This window comes from Prionailurus bengalensis, chromosome X (assembly GCF_016509475.1).
Source record: "Prionailurus bengalensis isolate Pbe53 chromosome X, Fcat_Pben_1.1_paternal_pri, whole genome shotgun sequence".
NCBI classification, from domain to species: Eukaryota; Metazoa; Chordata; class Mammalia; order Carnivora; family Felidae; genus Prionailurus; species Prionailurus bengalensis.
The window spans coordinates 89688833-89714327 of NC_057361.1; the positions used below are offsets into that span (position 1 = coordinate 89688833).

Consider the following 25495-nt stretch of genomic DNA (forward strand, 5'->3'; position numbering starts at 1 on the left):
GCCCACGAACCATGAGATCATGACCTAAGCTGAAGTCGGATGCTTCACCAACCGAGCCACCCAGGCTCCCCTAACTTGCACAATTTCTAATGAGAAAGCTTCTGTGATCTTTATCTTTGTTCCTCTGCCCATAATGTGATCACGATGTGTTTTGGTGTAGTTTCTTCATGTTTCTTGTGTTTTGTATTTATAAAGCCTCTTGGGCCTGTGGATTTACAGTTTTCATCAAATTTGGAAAATTTTTGTCCCTTATTACTTAAAATATTTTTTCTGATATTCCACCTCTCCTGCACAGACTTCACTCACATATACTAGCACACTTGAAATTGTCCCACAGTTCACTATTCACTATTGCCCTGTTGTTTTTTTAAGTTTATTTCTTTATTTGAGAGAGAGAGAGAGAGAGAGAGAGAGAGAGAGAGAGAGCAGGGTAGGGGCAGAGAGAGAGAGAGAGAGAGAGAATCCCAAGTAGGTTTTGCACTGTCAGTGCAGAGCCTGATGCGGGGCTCAATCTCACAAACCATGAGATCATGACCTGAGCCAAAATCAAGAGTTGGACACTCAATTGACTGAGCCACCCAGATGTTCCTACCCTGTTAATTTTTTGTTGCTTCTCTTTTCTATTTGTTTTATGTTGAATTGACTTTACTGCTGTGACTTCAAGTTGAACAATCTTTTCTTCTACAATATCTTATTTGCCATTCATGCCATCTAGTACATTTTTTCATCTCCAAAATTGTAGTTTTCATGTCTAGCTGTTCAATTTATGTCACTTATACATCCTTCCTTGTTCTAATTAATATTTGTTATTTTTATATATTTTTATATAATGTTTTAATGTATGTTATAATAACTGTTTAATAGTCATGTATACTAATTCTGTCATCTGTGTTATTTTTTGGATAGGTTTCCATTCATTTTACTCTTCATTATGGGTCATATTTCTCTGTTGTTATTGCTGTTTTTTGCATGCCTACTAATTTTTTATTTGGTGCCAGAAATTGTGATTTTATCTTGTTCAATGTTGGATATTTTGTAATTTTATTCTTTATTGGATATTTTGTAATTTTATTCTTTAAGGTTTTCTTTTTTTTTTTTTTTTTGGAAAACAAATTATTTGAAAGCTGTTCCTTTCAAATTTGTTTGTAAGATTTCTTAGGTAAGTCTGGAGCACTCCTCAGTTTAAGACTAACTTTCCCCGATACTGAGGCAAGATCCTTCTGAGTATTCTATCCAATATCCCATATCCAATTCTTGAAGTTTTTCCATTCTGGATGATAGGACACATGTCCTACTTCTGAACCTGTGTGAGTACCAAGCACTGTTACCTCTAATCCTTTCAGGTGGTTCGTTCTATGGCCTCAGATAATTTCCTCACATGTCTGGTGTGATCAGTATACTGTTGACTACTCAAGGACAGCCATCTACAGATCTCTGGAGTTCTCTGTGAAGCTCCTTCCTCTAGGGGACTGTATGTCATGAATGGTAGCCATCTTGACTTCCTTGTGCTTAAAGGTCCATCCCATTAATTTAAGGGGCTGGTATGGGTTTCCCAACCATGCACCATTGCCTGAAACTGCTCTCAAGGTAGTAAGACAAGGCAATTGTAGGGCTTACCAAGTTTGTTTTCACCTTATAGGGATCACTGCCTTTTGTTGATGCTTGGTGGCTTGAAAACCCTTGTTTCATATTTCGAAGGGTTTTTATTTTGTGTTTATTCAGGTGGGAAAGTAAATCTGGTCTATCTTGACCAGAAGTGGAGGTCTTATCTCTCATTGCTTACAGTAATTTGGTGCCAGAATAGAGTAATTATTCATTACAAGAGTACATCAAAATCATCCTAGAGGATTTTTTTTACTATGTGGTACATAGGGATTCTAATGTAGGGTCATCGGGTGTGTCTTTTGTAATATGACTATTTCTATTAGGAGAGGCAGGTCTTTTGTCTCAGTTGTGATTTAGCAATTAGAATTTTGGGTAATATTTTTTCTCATTAATTCTGGCAAGATAAAGTTTTACTTTATAATAACTGGGGAAAGTAGGAAATGGGTTTAAGTTTCTGAATCCACAAAGTGAAATACTATGATCACTATTGGTGTAGTGAGCATTTCTTGGTGGAGGTGGACAAGGAGGCAGAAGAGAAGATCCCCTTGTCAAGTCCTATGTGGCAAACTCTCGCTTTCCATGGAGTATCATGGGTCATAAACTCTAGACTAGGAAGAATTATTTCTAATCATTTTATCCTGTCCTCCTACCAGACTTCCTATCAGGACTTTAATAGCTAAGAAAGGTGATTAAAATAATTTCTCCATGGAGGGGCGCCTGGGTGGCGCAGTCGGTTAAGCGTCCGACTTCAGCCAGGTCACGATCTCGTGGTCCGTGAGTTCGAGCCCCGCGTCGGGCTCTGGGCTGATGGCTCAGAGCCTGGAGCCTGTTTCCGATTCTGTGTCTCCCTCTCTCTCTGCCCCTCCCCCGTTCATGCTCTGTCTCTCTCTGTCCCAAAAATAAATAAACGTTGAAAAAAAAATAATTTCTCCATGGGAAAGAACTGGGTGAATGGAGAAATGGTTGGAAGGGTGATAAAGCTTGGTCTACACCATGCCTAAGATCCCTTGTAGTTATAAATCCAATTCCAGAATGACAACTATAGTTTTCTAAGGTGTTAAGGAACCAGATGAAAACCCTTGATAACTCCAGTGTTCGCCAAGTGTCACTGTCACACTCCCACAAAAAGAGATAGTAGTCTTGCAAAAGAGGTTTTTTGCAGTATTGTTATCTTACGTGGGTTATATCTACTGTGTAATGAATGTGATATATTTAACTATAATTCTAAAGCACCACCACCAATACTGCCTGTCTTCCTAGAATGAGAATTATCCTAATATAAAGAAGAAAAAAAATAATAAAAAAGCAAGGTCAGACAGATTGTTCCTAAACTCCTTCTGAGAAAGTGAAAAGAAACAATAACAAAAATACGAGCACGAAGAACAAACTGAGGGTTGATGGGGGGTGGGAGGGAGGGGAGGGTGGGTGATGGGTATTGAGGAGGGCACCTTTTGGGATGAGCACTGGGTGTTGTATGGAAACCAATTTGACAATACATTTCATATATTTAAAATAATAATAATAATAAATAAATGTTATCAAAAAAATATGAGCATGAATATAGGCCTACATGTATTCAATTCCCTGAAAATGAGGCAGAAAGTACAAAATTTTTGAAAAGCTTCTTGGACTTACAGAAGGAACTATAAGTTTCACATTTTTTTTCTCTGTAGACATTTAAGAATCTGCTTTCCATTTCAGTATTTCTTTGCTCCTTTTGTTATTGAAATGCTAATTCAGATCACTGCCAGTGAAATAGACAACACTGTGATGGATATTCTGAGATTGAAAAATCGAGGGGATTGCTTCTGGTTCAGTTCTATGGCCCTAAATGTTTAATATTAAGTTAGACCAGTAGTCTCCTCTTAGGTTGTCAGGACTTCATTCTAAATAAGTTTCCTCCATTTATATAGCACAGCACTGATGTTCCTGACAAATTCCAATGTAACATGCAACAGTGGTTCCTAATTGCTTTAGCATTTATCATGCACAAGAGACAGGAGGAAAGTTGTCTCATTTTGTACAGCTCAGTTGCATTTCTTATCTCTGAAGTACACTTAAGCAGCAAACTGGGACTTAAGGTAGCTGCCTGAAAACCAGCATCCATTAACATGCATGTCTTGGAGAGGAAATGAATTGGTTTTTCTAAAACAGAATACAGTTCAACTTCATTCTGTGCATTAATTTTGCATATTCTCTTTTGCACATTTTATAAATTAGGGGTTCTGATCTCTGCCTTACCCACACAGATTCCCATGCTCACATTTTCCAGGTTCTGCCTTTGGGCAGTTTTGTTTTCAAAATATTAAAAAAAAAAATTTAGGTGCATTTCCAAGACGCCTTTTGGGTTCAATTAGCACCTAGTAATATTTTTCTAAGCAGTCACTGGACGTGCTTAACTAGTGTGTACTTAGGCATGTTTTACTTGATAAGTCTTCTGAATAGGTTTGATGCTTTAAAGAAACAGTACCATTTCACATTCTCTAGTGAGCATGTGGTTAAGATGTAGGAGACCAGGGAAGTGGAGCAGCAGAGTTCTGTTCAGGCACTCCACAATGTAGATCTTTCTAGGTAGTGAGTTCTGCTGATGGTTTAAGAAGCCTCACTGACTCTGTCCACTGTTCCAGGAGTTCAAGTCCCATTAAGATGTGAATCACCAAATGAGTATACAGAGATCATGTAGTCTTGGTAAGCACAGATGTGCCCATGTCTTTGAGGGGCTGTTTTAAGATGAACAAACTATATGTGGGCTTTCTGACAAATACAGATTGCCTCTCTTACAGTGAGGACTAGGGCTAGAGTTCATATATAATCTGTGATGTTGAATGAACATATATATATACCCCTTGATTATTAGTTTTTAATGACGAAGGCAGTCTAATTATACCTTCCCATTGTGATATTCTTTATACACAATTCAGGTACATCAGTAAGGTCAAGTTGCACAATGAACTCAACTGTCTGGAAATATACAATACAGCTTGTGGATTATGCACATAATGTGAGAACTGACTCCCTACCCTGTTCCCCATCTGACTCCACAGATCCATCCCCACTGCCCATTGATCCTTGGTCAAGCATTGGTCCCAAAGTCTTACTTTCACTGCCCTTCTGTGTGACAAGGGTGATTTGGTAGAGAAAACAATCAGGGAGGGAATTATTTTTCTAGTGTTCCTTTAAATCTTTGGTTTCTGATAAGGCTGACAATATGATTTACTAATATATTCTTGATATTCAACCCATCCATCCTTCTATCTGCCGTCAATGCAAAAATGTTTTCTGTTCACTGGTGTTTTTTTTTTTAATATATTCATAGTTGCCTTCCCAGGGGTTAAAAATAAGTACATTTGACCCTTGAACAACATAGGTTTGAATTGTGCACGTCTGCTTATACATGGATTCTTTTTAACTGTAAATACACTACAGTACCATAATGTATTTTCTCTTCTTCACGATTTAAAAAATTTTTTTTTTCTATTTTTTTTTTAATTTTTTTTCAACGTTTTTATTTTATTTTGGGGACAGAGAGAGACAGAGCATGAATGGGGGAGGGGCAGAGAGAGAGGGAGACACAGAATTGGAAACAGGCTCCAGGCTCCGAGCCATCAGCCCAGAGCCTGACGCGGGGCTCGAACTCACGGACCGCAAGATCGTGACCTGGCTGAAGTCGGACGCTTAACTGACTGCGCCACCCAGGCGCCCCTAAAAAAAATTTTTTTTAATGTTTATTTTTTGAGAGAGACACAGAGCATGAGTGACGGAGGGGCAGAGAGAGACAGAGACAGAATCCGAAGCAGGCTCAAGGCTCTGAGGTGTCAGCACAGGCCCCACGTGGGGCTTGAACTCACAATCGGTGAGATCATGACCTGAGCCGAAGTCGGATGCTTAACTGACTGACCCACCCAGGCGCCCCTCTTCTTTATTATTTTCTTAATATTTTCTTTTCTCTAGCTTTCTTTATTGCAAGAATACAGTATACAATACATATAACATACAAAATACGTACTAGTGGACTGTTTATGTTATCAGCAAGGCTTTCAGTCAACAGTAGGCTATTAATCGTTTAACCTTTGGGACGTCAAAGTCACATGTGAGTTTTAGACTGTGAAGGGGTCAGTGCCCCTAAGCCCTGTGTTGTTCAAGGGTCAACTGTAAATGAAAAGGGAGTCAATTAAAAGGCAAGAGTAAGTGGCAAAGGAAGGAGACAAATGAAGACTGTAAATGATTACCTTAACCTCAGTGAGTAGTCAATTCAATATATATTTCACACATCATAGCCGACATGAAAACTCAGGTGTTCTCCACATTTGGAGAATCAAGAGTTCGTGTGCTGACACCACTGAAAAGCCTCACGTTTCTAAGCATAGTAACTTCTCTCCAAACCCTAAATTATCCCAACAGCTTTTTCTGAAAAAATGCAGTCAGCGCTTCCATGGAGCAGAAAAACCTATTTATAACAGAGTAGAGAAAACACTATTAAGAAAAATGAGTCTCCGCACACCCAACTTCCATGAACACATTTATTGCAAGTAGCTCTATGGAAAGGCAAGTCAGATATATATATAAACACTATACAAAGTTGCAAGATTGTCTCCCAAAACGGCAAATGAGATGTTTATAAAGAAAGGAGAGTATAAGAGTATTTACAGAGGAAGACAAAGCCAGAGCAACTGAAAGCAGATCTGTGAAGCAGAAATAGCAAATGTGTTAGTTGTTACTGACCAAATGAGTAGGTCTGATACCAAATTAAATGCAGAGGTCACACACACACCACACACACACACACACACACACACACACACACACACACAGAAGACACACACACACAGACACACACACAGACACACACACAAATCGTTCCATCATTGGTTTTTCTTAACAGCAGTATAAACTGGTAGCTGGAAGGTGATATGTTGGTACGCATATTCTACAAGGATCCTCCCAGCACAATACTGAATAAATTAGTTGTGTCTGTAAACTAAGAAGTAGTGTCAAGAAGATTGCATATTTGTTATGCTGTACTGTGACTATTTGTACCTGTTACTATTTGGATGTACTGTTGTGTATGAGGTCTCCTGTTCATTTATTCAGCAAAGTGTTAACATCTGTGCTGTACCCTGTCTGCTGGCAGCCCCAGAACCTAATATCCAAATAAAGCAATATAGCCTTTTCCCCCTCAAAGCATCTTTTCTTTCCCCGATTCTGAACGATTGTGACTGGAAACTTACTTGAAAATAAAATGGTGACAGAAGGCGTGAAGAAAGGCTGCCTGAAGAGTGCACTGTTACCAGGATGAACAAAAGCCACACTGCACTATTTGATTACGTGGGGAAAAGAGAAGAGTCTGAAGGAACTGAAGGAGGGGTTGGGACTGCGGTCACATCCTCACCTCAGCACCATTCACAAGGGAAAAACAGAGCCCCCCCATCCCTCTGGTTGGTAGGCAAGGAAAAAACACAAGTCAACTCGGTTCTTCAGCAAAGTTAGTATAGCAACATGTACTAGAAGCCTGCTTGAAAATAGAAGTACACGCTCAAAGACATCAAAACCGAGCGGCAAAAAACTTGAGGTGAATATTACACTACTTCAAAGTTGCACATTAACTGCGAAGCAATTTTTTTTAAACAGAGTTACGCACAACGGGTATATCTACAATCACATGTACACAGGTACACGAAGATGTGCGTATACATGTGCCCACACACACTAGCACTCACACAGTTAGACAGACACTCACACCCATCTGTGATATGATGAGGTTTGCCAGTGATGGCACAAGTCACGGCTGGTGTGCCACCATGTAACAAAGCTCTAAGCAAGCTTCAAGACCTTTGTACCTATCTTCTGTGATCACCACCTGTTAGTGTCATGTTCTCAAAGGTCCAGGTTCCTAAAATCTTAATTCAGTTTCCATCAGAGGCAAGCAAAAACAGGAGGAGGAAGCTTGCTCTGATATTTTAAAATTTCATACATCTTACCTAGGTTCGTCATCCAAAGGAAAACGAGACTTTGTAAGAGGTTCCTTTTGGCTTGAGTTTTAGTTCGAATACTGATTGATACACACACACTAATTTCTTAAATATGGGAAACTGATATCTTTATAGGAGCCCTGGGCATAGGAGGGAGAGTGTGTGTCCAGGAGAGAGCCAGAAAGAGAGGAACAGTGGGAAGGGGGTTGGTGAAGGGGGCCGAGAGGCCTAGAGAGGCAGAGAGGGGCTTTGTGAGGAGGCTCTGGGTAACTTTGCTTCTTCGAGGGGAAAGATGTAGGTTTCAAAATTTTTTAAAAGCAATTTTGGAAACGCTCAATTGATTTGTGAGCAGAACATCACAGTGCTGTATGAACAAATAATCTGTTTCTCAGTTCTGCCTTTAAAAATGTTGGAAATGTTCATTCAAGATAGAAGTTTAGTTGACGTTGAATGTGGACAGAATGTTGCAGTTTTGTTACTGAGCCAAAACTGACATGATCTGTCCTTTGGTCCTGCCTTTAAAATATTGGAAATGTCTCATCAGGATTATCAGTTCAGTTAACGTGTAACTCCTTGATCAAGAAATGATTTATGTATGTAATACTCAGAAGGAAAAGATTCCAGATCATACCTACCTTCTCATTAACGTAACTTTTTTTTCTTTTTCTGCTCTTGTTTGAAGGATTTTCAATTTCAAAACTAAATCTAAGTATTATACATCAGTAAAATTGGTGTTGGCCACATTTACACATCTGTAAATAACATTATTTTAAAGAGGGAAAGGAAAGAGTTACAAGAGAGGCTTGCTTTTATAGTATTTGTTTCTTTTCAAAGAGACAGATTAGGGGCGGGGAGGGAAACCAGAAGACAAAAACAAAGTACAGTGTGAATTTCTTAATTCAAAATTACTTGATCCATAAGGCAGCAGTATGAATGACCTGTATTAGGATCATTCACCTGCCTGTATCCACTTGTCGGCTTTTATAGAAATTCAAGCTGCTTTCTATTCAGAAGCCTCTGAATTCTTTCTTTTAGGGAGATCTGGAGTAGACAGATCTGGAGTAGACAAAGATGAAACTCCATAAGCATCACTTTTCTTCTAGAATGTGTTTTTGTGGCAATGTAATCACTCTAGAAAAACAAGACGACAAAACAAAAAGTTACTTTCAAAATTAAAACGTGAAGTGCTTTCACCCCCACCCTGTTCTAAAGTGAACCAAAATCGAACTAGTAGTTTTTGTGAGCCACGCTGAGGAGACTGCTTTGGCATAGGCATGGCAAACTATCGCCGCCTGTGACCAACACTAGTGCAAGCCTGGCAAAAATGCAAGGGCAGTTCTTCCTTTTGCCCCCAGGCTGTCCCTCTGACATTTCTGGTAGAAGGCAACTTTGTATTGCGCACACTGTTCTACCTCCTCCCAGTGGGGCTGTCAAGTGAGCCAGGCATTGGGCAAAGAGAAATTTTTTCTTCTCCTACATGCTTGATTATGCCCTCAACAGATGACGTGGCACAAGTCAATGGATTTAAGCACAGGGGCGCCTGGGTGGCTCAGTTGGTTAAGCATCTGACTTCGACTCAGGTCATGATCTCACGGTTCATGAGTTGTAGCCTGGCATTGGGCTCTGTGCTGTCAGCTCAGAGCCTGCTTTGTTCCCCTCTCTCTACCCCTCCCCTGCTTGCGTTCTCTCTGTCTCTCTCAAAATAAATAAATGAACTTAAAAAAAAAAACACTGAAAAAAAAAAAGGGATTTAAGTACAGCCTTCGTGACAGTCTCCAGACTTGGTCACTGACATTTTTCCTAAAAGAGCAAAGTGATACATGTAAAGGAGATTTGGCTACAATCCTCATCTGTCTAATAAAAAGAAGCCCTGGTATTACTGTCTTGGACTTTTGCTTCTTGAGAGGGCGCGTGACCAGGAGTGGGACAAGAGGAATGAGGTCTGGTACATTGAAGAACACACTGGACTGGAGGGGGATGGATGGGGATAAATGGTTAGGAAATTGATTATGGCATGCTAGTGTTCCTTTAAGATCAGATTATAGCAAAGTACCACACATTCTGTTTCATTATAACCAATCTAAAGGAATCCATGGTAAGCATCCCTCAAAGGAGGTTTCAAAGTATAACATCTTTTCTTAATTTAATTAAAAAAAATTTTTTTAACATTTATTCATTTCTCAGAGACAGAGAGAGACAGAACATGAGTGGGGAAGGGGCAGAGGGAGGGAGACACAGAATCTGAAGTAGGCTCTAGGCTCTGAGCTGTCAGCACAGAGCCCGACGTGGGGCTCGAACTCACAGACCACGAGATCATGACCTGAGCCAAAGTCAGATGTTCAACAGACTGAGCCACCCAGGCTCCCCTCAAAGTATAACATCTTGTATTAAACCAGCAGTCAGTACACATTATAACTACTTGTTCTTTCCGAAGAGGTTTTAAAAATGTAACCAACTTGCAGGTGGATGAAGCATCAATGGTCTCCATCCCCCATGTCCACCCATTTGTGGCTATTAGTCCTAACTCATTATATAGGGCTGTTCCTCCACATTAAAAGGTTTATTTAAAAAAAAAAAACACCCCAGTTAGTAAAGACATTAAGTTTTCCTGTCAGCGGTGGGCTTAGGAAATTTTAAGTTCTATGGATCTATCAGGTTTACACCAAGGATGGAAGGTGTCTGTGAGAGTTATCCGTGCGAGTGCATACGAGCAGCTCAATTATCTGCTGCAAAATGAGCATCATTGAATTTTGCACCAACCATCAGCTAAATATTTTTAACAGAAATGTAAGGTTAGAAAGGCATCTCACCTAATTTACATTGCTGCTTTGTTCTTTTTTTTTTTTAATTCAAGTTAATTAACATATAGTGTAGTATTGGTTTCAGGAGAATTTAGTGATTAATCACTTACATATATATCCAGTGCTCATCCTGACAAGTGCCCTCCTTAATGCCCCTCCCCCATGTAGCCCATCCCCCCCACCTCCTATATTATGCTAAGGAAATAAGTCAGTCAGAGAAAAGACAACTATCATGTGATTTCACTCATATGTGAAATTTAAGAAACAAAATAGATGAATATATGGGAAGGGAAGGAAAAATAAGATAAAAACCGAGAGGGAGGCAAACCATAAGAGACTCTTAAATACAAAGAAGAAACTAAGGATTGCTGCTTTGTTTTAATATGAAAACCAAACATGTTCATATATAGCACACTGCATGTACTTTAAAAATGATTTCTTACTAACCTAAGTAATACATGACATTCCACATCTTTTCTAAAAACATACAAATTAAGCCTCATATGACTACTGCCTCAACATTATACTACATCTGAAATTAGGAGCATTTGTTACTATTTGAGTTGCTTTACTTTCTTCTTCACTTGTGTTTAAATGAGACTCTACTAAAAATTGGATTCTTATTTCTTTTTTTAAGTGTTTATTTATTTTTGAGAGAGAGACAGAGTGAGAGCAGGGGATGGGAAGAGAGACAGGGAAACACAGAATCCAAAGCAGACTCCAGGCTCTGAGCTGTCAGCACAAGCCCGATGCAGGACTTGAATTCATAAGCTGTGAGATCATGACCTGAGCCGAAGTCGGATGCTTAAATGAGCCATCCAGGTGCCCCTTGGATTCATATTTCAATTGCTTCCCTGTAACAATTATACCTGCATGAAGTGAATGCTTGATAACCTACTAAACCCTAGAATATAATGGTGGGATTCCAAGTTTACATTACAAAATATATTTGTCAACTCAATGCTAGGAGAAATGAATACTGCCATCCCAAACAAGATAATCCAAAAATAATTTAATTTCCTTTTGAAATGCATTGTGAGAATTCGAACTACATATTTACCTTTATAATCCTGTTTTACTCAGGCCAATATTAAAATGAGTTTACATTCCCTGAGCACATTCCAAAGGACAGGAGAAGGAAGTAACTCAGAAGCTTGCTAGGTGGCAAAGGAAAGCAATTCAGGATTTAAACTCCACAACAACGCTCTGCTCTGCACTCTGCTCTGTGCAATGAGTATCAAAGGGCTGATAATCACATCTTAGTTCTGTGTCTTGTTTATTTATTTTTTGTCCCTTGTTCATTTTGATGTCATTCCACCACCAGAAGTGTAAATGGTGATTTTTTAAAATGTGGCAAGTTTTTGACATGTTATTGCCACTCGATACTGACAGGTTATAAATGATTGCCTTATTGGATATTCTTACTTTCTAATTAATCAAAGATCTTTTGAGTGATGAGTTAGTTCCACCCCTTTAAGTGGGAGGTATACTCTTCAAGTTCTTTTTTCTTTAAAAAACTCATTGGACTCTGATGGATCAAAACATTTTCCTACTCCTCCCACCCCCCCCCAAAAAAAAAACCTGGCAAGTATTGTTTTCTTCTCAAAGCAAATGAAGTAAACTTTTCTATTTCAATTTGTATAATGCTATAAACCTGAACATTAATCTTTAATATACTAATAAAGCACACATGACTTCAATATCCCTGGAAATTTGTAGGGCGAGCCAAGAAAGCAGTTCCTCCAGGGTGTTCCAGACCTCTTTATACCAATCATAAACATGCCTCTATTGCAGTTTGAAGTCCAAAGCAACAATAGTTCCCTTGCCCAGAGAAAGCCAAAGCTATAACAAGATATCCAGTTATTCTCTGTTTCTCTTTCCATTCGTCCCAATCTCAATGCCTTAGTTATCTTTCAACTCCAATTTTCCTATAACTCAAAAAAAAAAAAAGTTTTTCAAGTTCTTCTGAAAATTCCTCATTCCACTTATTAGTCAGTACACTACCCCTGCAATCAACTGGTGATCAGACTGGAGCAACCAAGACAAGTGTTGAAGCCAAACAGATGCAAGGAAATGAAGAGAAATAGAAGCATATACCACAACGATGAATGCACAGTAACACAATTATATTATTTAGTTTAGTGGTGCCTCTGGCTTATATATAGCTCTTTTTTTTTTTTCAATAAGAACAGATCATCACACCTCGCTGTACCCTGTGAACATAACAGGAGGGTAATTCTCTAGGAACTGGTAAAAATCTAAGTGCTGTCCCTCAAGGGTGAAAACTAGCTATAATTACTGCTAGTCTTTACAACACCAATCGTACCCCACTATTGTCTCCTTCCTAGATAAGAAGAGCAAACGCTTCTCCCCATGGTGGCAATGGTTTGGGTACAGAAGTGTTGAAAGAATCCCTAAGGGAAATTGATGACACTTGTAAACCTCCATCTCCTCAAAGGTCAGCTCAATTGTTGCACACCTGCCCTTCGCCAACGGGCCCCACACGACTTATGTATGTTCATTCCAGCCTTGATTATCTGGATACAAAATATTTGGGGATCAGCTACAGGATTCTTACCCCAGGTCAGCTTCTCCCTACTTCCCAACACACACTTGGGCCACTTCGCTCTGCTGCCTAGTTACTGCAGACTTAAAGAATCCAAGTTACTAGAATTCTAATATAGGCAGTCTCTGATTTACAAAAGAGACATATTCCAAGGCTCATTGTCTAGTTGAAACTCCGAATAAATTATCCTCAGAGAAGCAATGTTGTAAATAAATGGTGGGTAGGTTCGGAGGTCCATCTACATGAGCCTATATTAACCTATGCAGTTCTTAACCTAATAGAGGAACTGCTTTGACTCTACCCAACCATCACTTAAAATTACAACCTCGTTTCTATCGGAAGATGTACTTGAGGCTCTGATTTAAGACTCCAGGGATGTAGCTCTTTTAACCATGGCAATGGGAAGAGTGTGCCCTCTAAACTCAAGTGGCTGGAATAACTGGGGATGGCGTGGCAGTAGAAAGGAAACTATGGTAAGAGCTTCAGCCACAATAGGGTGTCCTTCATGGGGTGGGTGTGGGTGGGCTCTGGGGGTGAGGACTGTGTTGGTATGCCTCTGAAGCTGTAGGTACAACTTATGAAAAAGCAGGAGTGAAAAGTCACATTTATTGGTCAGACTTTCAAGGATACCATTGGTGCACATGGGAATAACTTTCTTTTTTTTCATTTTTTTAATGTTTATTTATTTTTGAGAGACAGAGAGAGAGACAGAGTGCTAGCAGGATAGGGGCAGAGAGAGAGGGAAACAGAGAATCCAAAGCAGACTCCAGGCTCTGAGCTGTCAGCACAGAGCCCAACACGGGGCTTGAACTCGTGAACTGCGAGATCATGACCTGAGCCGAAGCTGGATGCTCAACTGCCTGAGCCACCCAGGCGCACTGGGAATAACTTCTAAGATGAATGTAGAGATAGACTTCATTGATACTCTAAGGTTCAAGTCTACAAGTAGAAAATGAGTAACTGTAGAAGGCAAATTATATAAATTGTGAAAACCAGCTAAAATGACTACAGTTTATGGGGAATCGGATATTCAGTAAACCAAGAAGGTCTGGCTAGCATCAGATGTACTGTGGCCAATCCAACCATGAAAATAGCTTTAAACACTGGCAAAGCCACCTCTGTGGCAACAAGTGATAGGACAGCGGGCAGTGCAGTCTTGGGCCTGCAGAGCAAGAAGCCCTTCGAGAAAGGCCCTTCCTGCAAGCTAAGCCCAAACTACTGTGAAACAGGAACAAGCAACACCTGGGGGAATGAGTCCTCCCAGAGCTCCCGAAGGATTCCCAGAGCGCTCCTCATCTTTTCAGCCAGAGAGATACCAGGAAAGGACATGGTTTCCTAAACTTAGGGACACAAATTTGGCAAAAGGCACATGAAGCTAAGACTCTCATAACACAACCAATGCACCCCTAACCCATGTGAAAGGGGTGTCAGGAAGCGAGAGGGAAAAATAGTAACTTTTTCATTTAACTAAAAAACATATAAGTACATGTTTTCCATTAATTCCACAAGGAATTAAGCCCTCAAGCAGAAATTACAAAGTACCTTCTAAAAGAACGCAAATCTATAATAGAATATACATCTACATTTGAAAAAATCTTGAAAAATTCCTGTTTCTCAAGTGTTCAGCATACCTTCCCAAAAGAAGATGGATATGTAAGACCTATAGCTGCACAACCAGTAACCAAGGCAGAATGGCTAGAGGACACATCTTAAGTTCAGAGAGCCAAGCACATTATCTTGGCAATTTTATCAACAGCTTTTAAATTAGCAAGCTGGCAGGTGTGGTGAAAATGGAATGTGTTGTCATGTATTCATTTTATTGTTATAAAAAGGTACCCTTTTTCATCTCTCAGTCCTCAGTCAGGACTAAGTGATATTTTCCAGTGAATGATCCTAACCATTTAAGAGCCTGGCCACACCTCTTAGACAAAACATACTGCAGGCTTTAATTAAGCATTTTACAAAAGCTATTTTCCAATACTGCCAATAAAATGTCTGGGCTATTTTTATATAGTCTTAAAGCATTTAAAAAAAAAGGTGCTAAAGAAAATGAATTTAATTTTAAACAAGGATTTTTATGTCCCAAGGAGAGGATTTGATTTTCAAGACTTCTAAAATCTACTTGCCTGACTGCCAAAAGCAAGTTCGCTTTTTAAACAAATGAAGAGCATCTGTATCTACCACCCCTTTTCTTCCACCTGTCTCGCTTTTTCCTATTTGCCCACTGTGACAGTTGAGATTCGAATATCAGATTTGATACATACGGAAAAATGAAATTAAAAGGGCTTTTTGCTTTAACTTGCAAATGCTGATGGATTATTGGGAAAACCAAAGATGTCTAACCTCTGGTAAGGAAATGACCATTAATGGAAGTTTACTGAATGCACTCTCATCTTGCTTCCATTCCTTTCAGTGTGTCCGTGGCATCCAACTAGATACACCATTTGTGTGGAGGAGGCAAAGATTAGCAAACGCCTCCCCAAACCAGATTTAAAGATGCAATTCCAGTACAGGTCAAAGTCTTTTATTCTAAAAGCCATGACAAACGGTTCAACGTAATGAAAATTACCCAAGCTCTGGCAGATGGTTCACAGCTGTAACACTCTAAATGAATTACTTCCCCCAAAATTCCTACTATCAAATTCAAGAAAACTTGTATTTTTTTCAATCCTTGCCTATATAATGATTTTTTTTCTCATTTTTCTTGATATTTAATCTTTCAAATTGGTCCAAGGAAGGAAAACATGTTCACAAGGTTGTATGTTACATTATGAATCCAGAAATACAGTTTCTCTGATGTCTTATTTATTTTATAACCAGTCTAGTGTATCTATATAATGATCTTCAATCAATAGGAAAAGAACAGATTGGACATATGATGAAAGGGACTTGAAATCAGATGCATGGGTTTGGTTTTCAGCTCTGTCACTTACCTCTTTGACCATGGGAAAATTCTTAACAGCAGCTTCAGTTCCAGTACCTACTGTCCCCCAGTAAAATAATGAATGTGAATGAGTTTTGCAAATTATAAGGCCATATGCAACTGTTAAACATTCCCTCAGCCAGCAAGTTGACAATTTAACAACAGCCCTTTTTAACTCACATGCAGTATTTATTTCTCCTTTATACTGGTCACTCTTATCTAATCCAATGTGAAGATTTTTGTGTCATTCTAAGGAAGCCCGAGTTTGTTCCCCAAACAGCTGCCTGCCAATGACTCTGAAGTATCTTGGTTCATGTTTGGTGATCTGGGAGAGGAAAGGGAAGCAAGAGGTCTTGTTTGTGTTTTTAGGCACGTGTGATATTCTGTTGTGCTCAATTAAAGTCCTAGTCCTTGTTTAAAGATGTTTTGCTAGTGGCCGAAATTTTTACCCTGGGAGCATCACTGTTAGAATGAATGTAAATGCGTAATGACTGCCAACAACTTTAGTGAACTTTAATTGAATGAGGTCCTCTTTAATTGTTATAGGTCAAACACCTCTACTCCAAACGACTGTCCAATTTTTTTTCAGGGGGTAGGGGTAGATGTTGTCTAAAATAAGTGACCTTCCAATGGTGACTGAAAATCTCCGCTATCCTGAAGATTTTATTCTAGTAATTTATAATAAATAACTCCAATACAACAAAAGGAATTTGCTTTCAGCACCTATAATTTAGAGCAAGAGGATTTGGCAGTAGTACACTGAAAAGAAGCTTACCCTTCCTTCATGCTAATAACAGTGTATAACATTTCAAAAGGTAGTTACTATGGATTTTTTCTTTCTTTTTGCTTTCTAGTAACAAGTGCTATCATAACATTACTAATTTGGCTGATCAATTCTATTGCCCCTTCTAGCGCTGTCCTTATTCCTCCTATCTCTGGAATGGAAAAATCTGAGTTTTTCACCTTAAGTCATTTCAAACTATGAATTCTACCTCAGATACAGGAGAAGAGGCAAAAATGCATGTATGAGTCAAGAGTCAGACTAAACCAAATAAGAAACTACATTCTCCTCCCAAATGCTAATGCTGATAGCCCATGTGTTTAAAATGTGAAGACTCTCTGCCCTTTAAAAATTATTTAATTTATAAAAAAAGTCAAACCCAGGTTATTTTTCTGCGTGTTTCTAATTGTCTTGAATGGATGGCTTTAACACACCTACTTATATGCAATGTAACTATGGGTAAATGAGATTATATATTAATTTTGTGTTACATGAACAAAGGTGTCACACAGCTTTATAGTCTCACTTCATTTTGTTATAAACAGACCCAAAATGTAAGGATCCCAGCCCTGAACAACCATGTAAACCATTTTAAATGAAAGTAAAGACTAACTGAAAATTGGGATTTGAGGACAGACAACTTTAATTTAGCTTTGTGCCTCTAAAGGTAATAATAACAGTGTAACAGCAATGACAACAATGATATTAGTTATATAATAATTCATGTACAACACTTCCTATGTGCCAGGCACTGCTCTAAGCACTTGCCATAAATTAAAATTACCCTTCGAGATACATAACTCCTAATAAAGACTATGACTTTGTTCCTTTGTGAAAGAAGATTTTTTCTCTTCTAACATGATGCATATATATGATACATATACACACATATATTTAATGTAGATACGATGGTGGAGAGAGATAAAAAATGGGTGAAAATTAGTCTATAGCTTTATAGTAAAAAAAAAAAAAACCTATCAGAATTATCCACACTGTTCTTACCACTTCACAGACAACATTCTACCATATCAATTTACATTAAAATGGTAACAAAAGTTGTTTCCTGCAATACTTTCTCTCTATATGTCTTTCCTTTAATATATATATATATCCATCCCAGCAACTTATGTGCCGAATCACTCTCAGGACCAATTTACTTTTGCAAGAAACTAAATCATCAGTTTAAACAGCTGAAACTTCACTTCAGTGTTAATCCAATCAGAAAATAAAACTATATTTGTAAACTGCTTTAAAGTCCCCAATGCTTCCACATTCATTCTCCTTTTTTAACCTAAGCACCCTCCTCCCTGCAAGATGCAGTCTCCTCTCTGTAGTCACTCAATAAAGTCAGGAATTTCTTCAATGGACAATACATTTAGAGAATAGCAAATCTCCAAAACAGCTAGAAAGTCATTTGAAGCTATTTATAAATCAATAACTTAACTTAAAATGATGACAATTGGATCTAGATAATCCTTGGGAAGTCAGGGTTTATTTAAGGAACAAGTTTTCACTAATTGTAACCTTTGCTTAAACAAAGAGTATTGACAAGTATAGACAAACCTCTATGAAAAGTTGTCCAGCCAAAGAACCACAGGGAAACAGGCAGCTAGGCACATCTACATTAACACCACAAACAGTAACTTCAGCAGCGAGGTTCAAGCCATAGCTTGAGACCAATTTCCAGATGTAATAAAATAGACCAGATGAATAAAATAGACCTGTTCCTGAAAAGCTGGTTATGGATTAAATTCTTGGAAATAGAATTCTCTATTTTAAATGCATGGGTCTGGTAGTAGCAGGTACCGCGCGCGCACGCGCGCGTGTGTGTGTGTGTGTGTGTGTGTGTGTGTGTGTGTGTGTTGGGAGGCGGGGGTCACAATTTAAAGGAGACCTGAACTGAATCCTTTGGCAAGCCAAAGCATCCTTTTGTCGTTTTAATGATTGCTGTTTAATATGTCCATGCCACAAATGTGAGTTTTTGAACGGCAAGTTTTCCAAAGCAGGGGAAGAAAGGGGAGGGGTTACACCTGCACTAAACAGGGAGCTTGTTAGGTGACTGTTGTGATCAGTCCCCAACTTGTTCTGCCTGATCAAGCACAGTGGGCAGAGATCCAATCACAAAAGAATTCCACAAAGCAAGCAAAGCAAAAATCTTCACTAAACTAGCTACTGGAATGGAAACTGCTGGGGTGCATCTCTTCCCTTCACTGGAAAAGAAGCACATTCTACTGAAGAGGAAAGGCACAGGCTATGGAGACATCATCTTCCGAAATCATTTCTTGAGCGTGTGTCTAAACACGCTGATAACAACATTGCATAATGTACACATGAGATTACTCAAGGTCTGCTTCTCAAATGTGACAGCTCCTACTCTTCCTTATTTCTTCCTTGGAAAAGTAACCCTTTAAGAAACTTCCACTGTTCCAGGGTAGGCTGCCCCTGGGGTCAGGTCTTCCTCCAGCCTTATTATGTTGCTTTACTGGATTTCCCAGAAGACATACCAATTAGATGTTTTCCGTGCTTTTTAAACCTTTCAAACAATATTCATACCCATTATCAAGTTGTCACAAATCCCTCTTTTGGGGGAGTTATATGAAGAAAATGAGGCACAGCGAAGGTGGCTTGCCTGTCACTACGAGTGACAAGAAAGGAACACTCAAGGTTGTTGGCAATGTATCCTGTGTAAAAACAAAACAAATCAACACAAAAACACATTCCAGAGCCAAATACTGTCTTCTTTTAATCACTTGTTTCAGATTACTTCTGTTTTGTTCCCTCCAGACATTTATGCTAACAATGGAGATTTAACTTTGTTGGTAAATCACAGCAAACTAGCTTAGTAACAATGACTGCTTTTAAAAAGTAACAATGACTGATTTTAAGTGACTTTCAAAGGAAACGGTCTCCTTCCCCCAAATGTCACAGTCGATTATCACTGCTGAATATTCTGTGCTCTTATTAAACTTGTAATCAAATACGGGCATTTGTAGAAAAGTAGCTTTTACTTGTTGATTTGAAAATGAGTTGATGGGATCCAATTTATGGTATCCTGTTTGCAAAAAATCATTGTTAGGGAAGGATTTTGAAAGCATCCACATGCTATATATATCCTTAAGCTTTTAATTACTCCTAAAAGGATGGAACCCATGTTTAAATGACAATCGATTCTTTTCCAAATAAAGAAATGTATGATTGGATCAAAACTTAAAAGTTTTTCCAAAGATCACAAGGCACTGCACGAATACTGAAAACTGCATTCTACTTCTCCTGCTAAGTAGGCACCAGTTAATGAAATATTAACTCCCTTTTTCCTAACACCGTAGACATCGATTCATTAGGCAATAACCATTAACGTGGGGAAATGAATTCTAAAGTTACCAACCTCTGTGGGGAGAGTCGAACTTCTTGTTGTCCGGTCTGGCAAAGTCCATTCTCACGTATGTGTCGTCGTCGTCGTCGGAATCCTCTCGCTCCCGGGGAATCGGGACCCGGCGGCGGGGTGGTGGCGGTGGGGGGGCGGCCGCTGCAGCCCCGTTCTCATCTCGGGCCAGGTCTGCATCTGGGTTTGGGGCCCTCGGGTTCGAGCCACGGGCAACGTCTGGGGCCCCCCTTACCGCTTCGGCGGCAGCAGCGCTAGCAACAGGTTGGAACCGGCGGACGGAGGCGGAGTCAAGTCCAGCGGCGGCCTCCAAGCCTCTGGCGGCCGCACCGATGCCCGGGGCCGCGGCGAGGGCGGAGGCGGCGGCCAAAGCCCGGCTCACGGCTAAGGCTGGCGCAGCTACGGAGGCTAAGGAGGCGGAGAGGTCTCTCTCAAGGCTGTCGGTGGGGAAAGCCGAGACAGCAGCTCTAGCGGAGGCAAAGAAACTTTGCGAATGGCTCTGCGGGCGTCTGCGCTCCAGCCCGTCTTCCTGCAGCAGCCTAGCCACAGGTGGTGGTTCAGAGCAGCGGCTGGGGGAAAGAGAAATGTCCATACAGCACTCAGAAAATGGGTCGACCACATAGATTCGACCTGTTTCAGCATCATAGCGAATGGCACTGTCAGCAAAAGGCACGGCTGGTGTCATTGCTGGATTGAAAATCACTTCAATGTAGTCACCCTCTTCCTCATTAGCATTACCACCTGTAGTACTGGGAGGAAGAGGCACAAATGGCCACCTAGCACCTTCCAGAAAGAGGGGGTTGGCACCTGGAAAAGCTCTTAATAGATTCGAGAGGCTGTGTGCTGGGTTCGGAAATGGCACTCTGAACTCAACATTCACATAATTAGAAAAGGCTGATGGTCTGGGGCCAGCAATGATACTCCACGAACCTGGCAGTCCTTGAATAAAGGGGGCTGGCATATTAGTATCTCTCTTAGTGAAGTCAATGTTGACGTAGTCACCAGGGCTGTCAGCTTCTCTCTGTTCACGTGTGGGTTTTTGTGATTTGGGCTTGATTTTATTTCCTTTTGTAATAAAAGAAAGGCGGTTAGGTCTCTTAGCCTTGTTCTTGGAGGGGCTGTTATCTCCAGGCTTTGAGAATGACCCCTCAACTGAAGGCTTTGAAACTGCGTCTTTGGGGCCCCTGTTAGATGAGGATTCTTTGTCTAGGCCCTTCCCCAGGAATTTTCCAGGTAACATTGGTACATACTCACTGTGGTCACTCTGTCCCAATGGGGAGCCCTGAAAGGGATTTGGCAGAGAAAAGTAAGAGCTCCAACTTTTAGAGGAAGAACCACCCTGAGGGTTTGGGGGGTTTTTTGGAATTGCACCGGCTCCGGGAGCCATAAACATATAGTCACTGTCACTGTCATTGTCCTTTGCCTCGTCATCCTTATCAGGATCAGGCTCTTTTGGAGGACTTGGGGCAGGTGGTGGGCTCACTCTGGGAAACATCATCATGTACCCTCTTGAATCTTCAAAAGGTGATCGAGAGTGGCGTTTTGAAGCAGAGAAGTTTTGAGGAGCCATCGGCATATAATCGCTGGAGCTTGCCAGAGGGGCAGCCACCCCTGGCCTCATTGGCACATATGGGTCATCTTCGTCTTCATCAAAAGCTCTGGCTCTGTGGGGCCCCCGAGCTGCACCTTCTGGGGTCTCTGCCTCTTTGACTTCTTTGGCTTCTTTGCGTTGTTTTGTGGCTCCTCTGTCGGCACAAAAGTAGAGTCGGAACCTTCCCCCAGACTTCCCTTTACCACCAGTTGCTCCAGGTGGAGGGGGTGGAGGTGGAGGTGGTGGCATTTGCTGCTGCTTGCTTTGAGTTAATTTGCCAAAGTAGGATCTTTTCTTCAGAGATTTTCCACGTTCACCACTGCCTTCGGGGGTCTTCCCACCTCCTGGGCCTTTGCCCCCTCCAGAGTTCTTGCCACCACCTGAGCCATGACCATCTCCAGATCCCTGCCCACTGCCCGAGCCATGTCCACCACTGGCTCCCTGGCCACTGCCTGAACCGTGCCCACCCGCAGTGCCGTGGCCATCTCCTGAACGCTGGCTTCCTCCTGCCCCCTGGCCACCGCTTGAGCCCTGGCCACCACTTGAGCCCTGGCCACGTCCAGATCCCTGCCCTCCACCCGAGCACTGGCTTCCTCCTGAACTCTGGCTACTGGAGCCTTGGCCACTTGAGCCCTGGCCACCTCCAGAACCCTGGCCATTTCCTGAGCCCCAGTTGTTCATGGGCATGTAGTCACCTTCGGTTCCTTCCTGATCCTCTTTGCCCTGAGGACTGTCTTTTTCCCCAGAGTTGCCAGGGCGAGATGCTTCAGAGGACAGGCAAGCTCTGTGGTTGGGGGCTTCTACAGGATGCGGGACACGCACCGGACTGGGTGTTGGGCGAAAAAAGCTGGCTGGCACTGAAATCGCTCTCCTGGACCTGCGCGCTCTGGGCAGGTGCAGTCTTCCTCGCCTGGAGGGGGGCACGGGCTCGCTGGGTGTTATGTAGCGCCTGGTGAGGAGCATCTCGTCTTCCCCGTCACCAATGGCCCTGAGGTGGCAAAACTGCTCAAAGCGGGACCTTCTCAGCCAGCCGCTGGGTTCCAGCGGGAGCGTGTCCAGGTGCCTCCTAGCGGACAGCAGGGTTAACAGGTGGGCGCCGATGCTGATGCTGTAGCTGCGGCAGCGGGCTCTGTATTCGTCTGCACACAGGGCTCTCATCTTCTCCAGAAACAGCTCGTGCATGTTTTGGGCCACCACGCAGTCATCGACCTGCATCCAGAGTTCCCCCGGACCGATGACGGTGGACCTACCGACTTCCAAGAAGAAATACTGCTCTGAGTGCCCGCAGCGACGGATGCTCAGGAGCTGGACGACCACGCTGGCCACTTCGGTGTTCAACCTCACAAAGACAACCTCCTCGTCGGTAAGACAGAGCCGGAACACGCCGCTCAGCTCTTTTCTGTGCCCCAGCCCCCTGGGTTTGACTATTACCTGCCACACATCTTTGTAGAAGGGTGGCTCCGCCGCCGCTGCAGCCGCCAGCGCGGCCGGCTCTCCATCCGGCTGCGCGCCGGGCGTGCCGCAGCGGCGGCGCTTGCTCTCGAGGATGAGGCGGCTGAGCAGCAAGTACCAGCTCTCTTGCTCCGACTCGTTCTCGGCCACCATCGCGAAGTACTCGTCCTGGGTAAAGAGGGCGATGAGGTGTCGGTACCTTGCGTCGGCCCGCTGGCTCACCGAGAAGCACTGGTACAGGGTGATCACGCGCCGCGGTGGGATGAGCGCGGGGACCGTGGCGCCGGAGGCGGCCGCCGCCGCTGCAGCCGCCGCGGCGCGGACACTGTGCCGGAACTTCCTGGCATTTTCGTAGTATTCCAGCCGAGCTGGGGCGTCCGCGGTCTCGAGTTTGAGTACGAAGTAGCGCCTGTGTCCATGCTTCTGCTTCCGCAGGTAGCCGCGTTTGCAGACTTCGTCCCCGACGGGGAGGTCCTCCTCATCTGACTCGGAGTCTGACCGGGAGCCAGTGGCCGTGGAGAGCCACATGGCTCCCGGACAAGACGACCCGGTCCCAATGAGTGCGGTCGGGGTGCCCGAGGAAAGAAGCGGGGTGGTCGCCACCGCAGCTAGCGCTGCCGCTGTTGCCGCTGCTGCAGCTCTCAGCCTCCTTGTCGCCTGGTCGCGAGCGAAGGAGCAACTCGCCATGGTGATGCACGATGGTTTTAAGGTGAGCGCGGGGGAGGGTTGGGGGAAGAGGCCGTCTAGCCCGACCGCCCGCCCCAGCCCCCTCCCGCTTCGGCCCCGCCCCCGCCCACTCCACTCAAAGCGCGCGGCGGCGGGCAAACAACACGTGACCACCGCCTCACGCGGCGGCCGCTGCGGCTCCAGCTACCCGCGCAGCGGAGGGGCACGAGCTGCGCCAGCAAAGGTGTACAGAGGAGGGGGGCGCCGGGACCGAGAGGCGGGGCCACCTCCTCCCCGGCCTAGATACTCGGTGAATCTCCAGGCCTGTGGGCCTCGGGAGGACCGACGGGAGGAGGCGGGGCTCGCTGGCCACGCTGGTCCTAACCAGGAGTCCACGAAGGCACGAGGGGGCGGGAGAAGGCGGGAGGGGCGGAGGAGAGAGCGGCCCGCGGCCGGGGCCGGGCGGGGGCGCCACAGCCCGGGCTCGATTGGCTGGAGGGGGCGAGGGGTGTGGCGGAGGCGGAGCACAGCCGTCCCGGGCCGCTTAGCGGAGGAGAGCTGGCCAGGCGGCGGGACGGTTTGTTTGTTTATTTGGGAAGCGGGAGCCAGGTGAAACTGTTGCAAGGTTCTCATTGGACGGGATAGGAGCCAATGGGAGTGTCCGGCAGGGAGGCGGTGTGAATTAATTAGTTTGGGGGGCAGGAGGGGAACTGAGGGGTGAGGGGGGCGGGGCTTGAATACCAGAGTGGGCTCCGCAGTCTGGTTGTCGCGCACGCAGGCGGTAAACAACCCTCCGCGAGTAGCTGCTAATGGCAGTGATCAAACTCGTGCAAATCCCTGAGCCTCCGAGACCCAGGGACCGAGCCAGGCTCCCTCTGTTTCTTCCCCCGGCCCTCACAGAAATTCTCTATTTCTGTCACAGTCGGGTCCACTCGCTGCTGCCGCGCGCCGGGAGCTGAGCGTCTCGGGAGAAAGTGTGGGCACCCCCTGGAAACGTGTTAACGACCAGTGCCCTCAGACCTGCCTCCTACCGCGCTTGCAGGCGCTTCCGAGCTGGCCTCAGCCTTGACAAAAGCCCGCGACTCTAAGGCACCCAATAACTGCTACGCCTTTAAAACGAACACGATCTTTAATCAGAGCGCATTTCTAGTCCACGAAACGCAGGTTGGCTAAAGATGCGGTTTCTGGCTTTTTGATTAGTGAGCGATGTCCGTGAAAGCACGAATTTGGGGGCCTGCAAAGTATACAGCCATGTTGAAACAAAAAACAAAACAAAACAAAAAACTCGGACTCGATTCTAACTGAAATACGCCAGCATTGAGCTGTCATGATATTTTCCCGTGAGAGATGGATCGAAAGGCGCCTCTAAGGGAATTTCAGAATAATGTTTCCCTTTCCTTGAGCGAGACTGAAAAACTTTAGAAAAAGAAAAGCTTGTACCTAGAACAAAGGATCACACCGAATACATATCCTAGAATATAGTTCACATCCCTCGCGTCAAGAAAAGATTTTTGCTGAATTTCAGTCTACAATTTGAGGCTACAAAAATAAGAACTACTGCCTCCCTTGTTTCTGGAGAAACTGCTGGAGTGTAAGTTCAACCTCTTCAAGTCTCTCTCTTCCCTCTGGCCCTGCCCTCCCCCACCTCCTCTCTCTCAATTTGTCTTTTACTAGTATTGCAGCTTACTAAGTGTAGAGATGAGTCAATATTACATTAAAATGTCAAAGGAGTGACCGCAATTGCAAAGAGGGATTTGGG

The 25495-nt window shown here is 43.1% G+C and overlaps 1 protein-coding gene across 1 annotated transcript; it reads right to left on the bottom strand.

The window, feature by feature from the left end:
- Positions 1–6111: 6111 nt before the first annotated feature.
- Positions 6112–23806, bottom strand: IRS4 (insulin receptor substrate 4). The gene is made up of 2 exons (XM_043570147.1): positions 20031–23806; positions 6112–8705 (listed from the first exon to the last, which is right to left on the bottom strand). The coding sequence occupies exons 1-2, from the start codon at positions 23755–23757 to the stop codon at positions 8701–8703; spliced, it is 3732 nt and encodes a 1243-aa protein (XP_043426082.1). The 5' UTR covers positions 23758–23806; the 3' UTR covers positions 6112–8700.
- Between the last annotated feature and the right edge of the window lie 1689 nt (positions 23807–25495).

Excerpts from the sequence above, each read along its gene's own strand:
- IRS4 (XM_043570147.1), bottom strand. The coding sequence starts at position 23,757 with ATGGCGAGTTGCTCCTTCGCTCGCGACCAGGCGACAAGGAGGCTGAGA.